This window comes from Rosa rugosa, chromosome 3 (genome assembly GCF_958449725.1).
Source record: "Rosa rugosa chromosome 3, drRosRugo1.1, whole genome shotgun sequence".
NCBI classification, from domain to species: Eukaryota; Viridiplantae; Streptophyta; class Magnoliopsida; order Rosales; family Rosaceae; genus Rosa; species Rosa rugosa.
Window position 1 is genome coordinate 23,137,711 of NC_084822.1, and position 5,964 is coordinate 23,143,674.

General features: G+C 36.4%; 1 protein-coding gene across 1 annotated transcript; it reads left to right on the forward strand.

Annotated features, from left to right (window-relative positions):
• The first annotated feature begins 432 nt into the window (after positions 1-432).
• On the forward strand, positions 433-4,460 carry LOC133740157 (costars family protein). The gene is made up of 2 exons (XM_062168078.1): positions 433-590; positions 4,051-4,460. The coding sequence occupies exons 1-2, from the start codon at positions 510-512 to the stop codon at positions 4,255-4,257; spliced, it is 288 nt and encodes a 95-aa protein (XP_062024062.1). The 5' UTR covers positions 433-509; the 3' UTR covers positions 4,258-4,460.
• Positions 4,461-5,964: the final 1,504 nt, after the last annotated feature.

Below are 5,964 nucleotides of genomic sequence, written 5' to 3' on the forward strand. Positions count from 1 at the left end.
CTCTCATGATCCCTGAGAAGCCAATTTTATTGCTAATGCTGTTACAAACTTAAGTCAAAAAAGTTGCCGTTTCTCAACTTTGTTTGTATTTAATTTTGATCAGTTTAGTTCGAATTGTAATAGGGGCCTCAAATTGTAATTTATTTTTCTCTTAAAAAAAATTATAATTAAATCAGCAACAAACGAGAGACATAGAAATATGTGTTACGGTGTTACGTACTTTTCTTTTTTATTGTGCGCATGTGTTTTGGTGGACTAGCTTTGTATAGTTTTATGTAGAAGGTTATCTGTTTTTTTTTTATGAAAAGGTAGAAGGTTATCTGTTTGAACTCGATCAAAAGTGGGAAGAGGTGAGGAAAAAAAAAAAAAACAATATATCTGTTACAGTGTTACTTTTTTTTTTTTTTTTTTTTTTTTTTTTTTGTGAGCGGAATCTCAATCTAAAAGGGTGTAAGGTCATCGGTCCTCCCATTTCTGACTTCGCAACAGAGACATTGAAGAGGGAAGCCATGAATGTAGAAGAAGAGGTCGAGCGTCTCAAAGAAGAAATCAAAAGGCTTGGCAAGGTCCAAGACGATGGTTCTTACAAGGTAAACTCACACACTCCTTTCGATTCCTTTTCAATTTCCAACACTAAATGTGTCTGCGATTCATTTCTTTTTCTCAGTTTTGATATGTAATGCTACTTTACTGTTGTTGGACCCAGTTTAAACGATACAAGTTCAGACGCTTTGATAATTACTGTGATTTTATCTGGATCTAAAATAGTTGGGTAGTGTCAATGATGGATCTGTAATGTCTTAATCTAATTTGGATTAGTTGCAGTGCTGATGCATCCATGTATCCATTCACTCCCTTTTCTGTGAAATGTTTTTTGATTTTTTTTTTTCTTATTTCATGTGATCTAATAACTGTATGGTGATCAAAAACTATTATTGTAGAAAAGACATTCAAATGGTTTTTTTTTTTTTTTTTTGACAATCAAATGGTTTTTATTTATGCACAATCTAAAACTAATTAACGTTTTCTCATCATACTTTGTTTGATCACATTTTCAATTAATAGATTCTCTGAGATTCATTTCAAGACGTTTGGGTCATGTAATACGAGTCTCTAGATATAATCAATCTTTTTCAGTTGGGTTGATAAATTTCTTTGTTGTGATGTTTGGTAACATAGGAAATCAGAGCAAGTGTAGCATAAGTGACTAACTATTCTTGACTAATACAAGATGTTGAAGATTAAACGATCCTAATCAAGCCTAACTGACTTAATACAATCTCTATTAAGATATTGACAGCTAGAATCTAATCATAGTTGAACAGTGATCAAGGTAGTAACTGACGGTCCAACTATCTAACTTGGGTTGAATTAATGAATTGCTTTGATTTGACTTGGTAGCTTCATCATGGCAAGGGCGAGAGGCTCTTATGTCACTTTACTTGGACTGTTGCAGTATATCACTGCAACTATAGTTGCATAGCCTGCTGAGCTTTCTACTTTTGTTGGATATGTAAAAATCTTGATTTATGTAACTTTGAGGTAAGGGTTCAATCTAATGATTTCATATGATGAAAATTCCATTACATGTAGAGAAGATACAATGAAAAAGATATATGAAACTTTGGTCTTTGTGCTTAAGGAAAGTGTATAACTGACTGGACAACCAGCCCTATCTCCACCAGTAGAAGTACATTAAGTTCATTCATTAAATCAGTAATGTAATTGGTTTGGGACAAATAGTGACCAACGGCTTCCCAAGCCTATAAATAATGGAGATCACTTGGATCTTTCATGGAATATAAGGATCCAAGTTGGCTAATAATAAATTGGAAATATCGTCTACATAGACCGTGTCCAAGTATAATGCAGTCTTGAGCCCTGACAAAGAGTGATGTATCTGCTTGACTGACTATGAAACCAAGAGGAATTAAGAACTTAGCCAACTTGTCCCAAGCTCTAGGACTTGGTGAAAATCTTATACACTAACCTGGCCTTTATATAGTGTCACCAGCCTTATGTTTGATCCTTTATACACACAGAGGCCACCAGATTTATATCAGCCTTATATTTCAACGTACCAGTTCGCTGTAGATCATCAAATTTGACTTCCATAGTTTCTTTCTATCTATTGCATAAGTTGTTGGAGTGCTTAAAAATGGTGGAAATAGGAGTGGATAGATCAAAGGCTGCATGGATGCTGCAAGCAATTTTGGTTTCAGAATTCCAGACTTGGATCTAGTCTGCATGGGATGCAGGTTTGCCGGAGGAATTAGAAAAACAAAATATGACTAATTGCATGTGTTGCACCAGAACTAGTTGAAGAGGTGTTGCAGGATTAAGAAATTGACTGTAAAGACTCAGATTAAACATGAGTGGACAGAGGAGATGGTGAAACATGATGTGTTGAGGATGAAGAAGAAGAAGAGTCACCACCAGAAACATTTCAGAAGGAAAAACAGAATGTCGTGAAGGATCAGATGTCGGAAGTAAAAAAAAAAAACCATTGATCGGAAAAGAATGACAAGTTTTAGAGTGAGAAGACAACAATGAATGTCTCAAATGAAATTCAGTCTCACTGAACACATAATATCTTCAAGCATCCTGTCAAGAAAAGCTCACGGTTTTCTTTTAGGTGAAAGTTTACAGGTGGAATAGATTGAGCCATGGACAACGCAAAGAGCAAGAGACTTTAAGAAATGAGTTATCAGGTTTAGAACTAGAAAGCTTTCCAAGCGCAGAAATATTGCCTCAACAATGGAGAAGGCAGTCTATTTATTAAGTAAAGAGGTGTGGCAGATACTTCAACCTATTATGAATCAGGTATACTTGAGTCCCTGACTGAACAAGCAAGGTCCTATCAGTTTCAACTTTAAATCCAGTTATGCTCTCGCTATTTGTTCAGGAGTGTGAGGGCAACTAAGTAGATGAACAGTACCATTTTGTGCACGAGAAGTTGGCTAAATCACTACTTTAATGAATCTGTGAAAATCAGCTCAGAATTTCAGATATCTTTAGGCTGGTAACCTGCCAGTTTGAGCTCTGGTTTTATGACACTGAGACAGTTAAACACACAACACTCCTTCCAATTCTATTTTTATTAAATCTATTCCTTTTCAATATATATGAGATGTTGGGTTTTGTGCTTAACAGAAGTATCTAACCAACTCTAATACAATGTTTACTTCATTTCACATCTTCCTTGTCCTACTCCTGTTATTAGAAATGCTTAATTATATGATCACTTGAGGGAAAGAATACACCACAATAGACTTGGTCTAAATTCTGCCAAGCAGTTGTCATTGATGTTTTCACGATACTCGAAGCTACCTGTGTGCAGTAACTAAATCGTTCTGTGATAGTTGAGCTCATTTAAAATTCCTGATATCTACTCTGCTGCTTGGACTGTGTTGCCTTTAAGTACTCTGTTATTCTCTTTTGGTCAGAATTGTGTCAAGCACTTAAAGCTAATGCATTTTCATTATACTCATGTTTGGTATGTTGGAAGAGAAAAGCGCTTTCTTGCATAACATTCTAATTTGGTTCCTCCTATATGTATTTGAAAAATGATTTATTGTTATATTGACTTGATGATCATTGAAGGCCAAACACAAAAGATTTACGCTCTTTTTTCTTCCAAATAAAGGCGTATATGATAAATGCCTCGATAAGTAGAAAAGTTGATGGCATAATGTTAGTGAATAAGTTCATGCAAGAAGAATGCAGAGACACACACAAACGAAAGCTTTAAGGTGAGAGGTAGCACACACAGGCGCATACATTTGAAAGCTCAAGGTGAAGTACAGTAGAAGAAACTTGGAGAATATGTTTTGCCAATTTTGATAACTTGGACAGGATTCTTTGGTTGCATTAATAAGGTCAAGTGAGAGATATTTCTTTTTCTGCAGTTACATTATCTGAGTCTTTGCTCTATCTAATCATCCATTAACAAAATTTTGAATAATGTAACATGTTTCTTTTGCAATACCTTAATCTTCAATGTGTTGATACCCTTCTCTATCCTCTTATGAGCTTGGTTGTTTTCTGTAGGTCACATTTGGTGTGTTATTTAATGATGATAGATGCGCAAACATATTTGAAGCTTTGGTTGGAACACTAAGAGCTGCAAAGAGGCGGAAACTTCTCACATATGAAGGTGAGCTTCTGCTCCAAGGAGTTCATGACAATGTGGAAATCATACTCAAACCCACCCCAGCAGCAGCGACTGAGGTAACTAATGCAGGCGAGAAGAGTTAGAAGGATTATGTAGTTGTTTCAATTCATATCGTGCCATAAACATATATCATGCTTTGTGTGGAAAGATACTGTAAATTACTTTTGAGACCCATATGCTTGCTCCCGTATAATAATAAACTATTATTCCTGTAATATGAAAACGTCCATTCAATAATGTGAACTCAATTGAAACTGGAGTTAAAAGAACAGAGGTTTAGCAATCATTACTTGATCACTCCCGCCGCTATGGTATTGTGAGATCTCGAAAATTTGGTTTTCTATTTTAGAAAGGAAAAATAATTTCGAGTAATTTTAATTTGATTTTCTATTATTTGTAAAGTCTTTATTAGCTTTTGAAAATTATTTAAATTTTTGTTTGCCAAATTTATCTTTCGAGCTTTGTAGGATTAAATTAGAGGATGTTACAAGTTCTTAGGGAATTTTCGGATCAAAGAATTATTTAAAAATAAATATTTTGAGGCGCCTTGATCTGGGCTGATATATATATATATATATATATATATATATATATATATATATATATCGGGTACGCTCAGACTGACCCAAGTCGACGACCCTTTTTGCTATGGCGGTCGATATTTCCTCCTTTGTCCAGCCACCTCTAGGCGTCGCATCGGCGTTGTAACCCGCTGTTCGACTCGTCTCAGCAGCTCGAAGCATTTTTCGATCGTACTTGCTCCAAACGACCAACGACGGTGGCATGAAGAAGCCCGAAAGTTTCTCGGGTTATGTTACGTCCCGTGCCTTAATTTACCAATTTACTAGTTTGGATGATAAACGACAACTATCATTACTTTTTACCTTGTTTCGAATTTTCAGTTGACCAAAAAGTTGACTTTTTATTTCGTTAGTCAATTGAGAAAATTTTCTTCACGGAAATTGTAAAGGATGTCAAACCGAGTCCGTGGACACGTGGCATGCCCAAATCGGAGTTCACTCTTCAGCCCAAAGTAGAAACCCCATTTCTCTTTAGCTTGACACACGGCCCTACCCGACGGTTTCTTCAGTCTGGCCACCGCCTGCCGCTGCATCGGTCTCGTTTGAACTGTCTCTTCTTCCTCTTTCAATATGTGGTGGTGGTGTGGTGCGAATAGAAGCATAGAAAGTGCAGCAAGACGAAAAGCATTGCGGCAAATCTGTTTGGTTGACCCGATCAGAACTCCTTTTTCTGGCCACCATTCACGACGAGACAAGTTGTGTTTTGGAAAGGGTCAACTGTTTATCAGACCCTTCAAATGGCTTGAAGCGATTTGAAGCGAGGAGGAAGAATCAAAAGCTTGAAGTTTTAGGGAATTCCGTGACTTTTAAGGTAATTTCCAACTTCCTCGATTGAAATTGGATTTTATAGTAGTTGTAAAAGTTATTGGGGATGTTGTAAGGAAGATTTTGATATAGGTCTAGCTGCTTGAATTGGAGTTTGAGCTGGTAGTGTATGGGGCCAGGGGGGGGGTGGTGGTGGTGGGGCTGTTTCTGACCATTTGCTATGGCTAGTTATGTTGTACTTGTCGTTACGAGCATGTGGCTATAATTTGGTAGGTATACGTTAAACTTTGGGATCGATTGAAATTTTCGATTTTTTGGGTTACTATTCAAGGAAATCCGACTATTTGACCGTCTCCGTTTTTCGTTAGGATATTAATATAATTAAGTTGGTGAAACCCTTGAAGTTTGAGCCAAATTTGATATGATTTTGGACGTCGATGAATT

Coding starts and splice junctions, on each gene's coding strand:
- LOC133740157 (XM_062168078.1), top strand. CDS start 510: ATGAATGTAGAAGAAGAGGTCGAGCGTCTCAAAGAAGAAATCAAAAGG. Junction 591..4,050: donor AAGACGATGGTTCTTACAAG/GTAAACTCACAC, acceptor TGTTTTCTGTAG/GTCACATTTGGTGTGTTATT.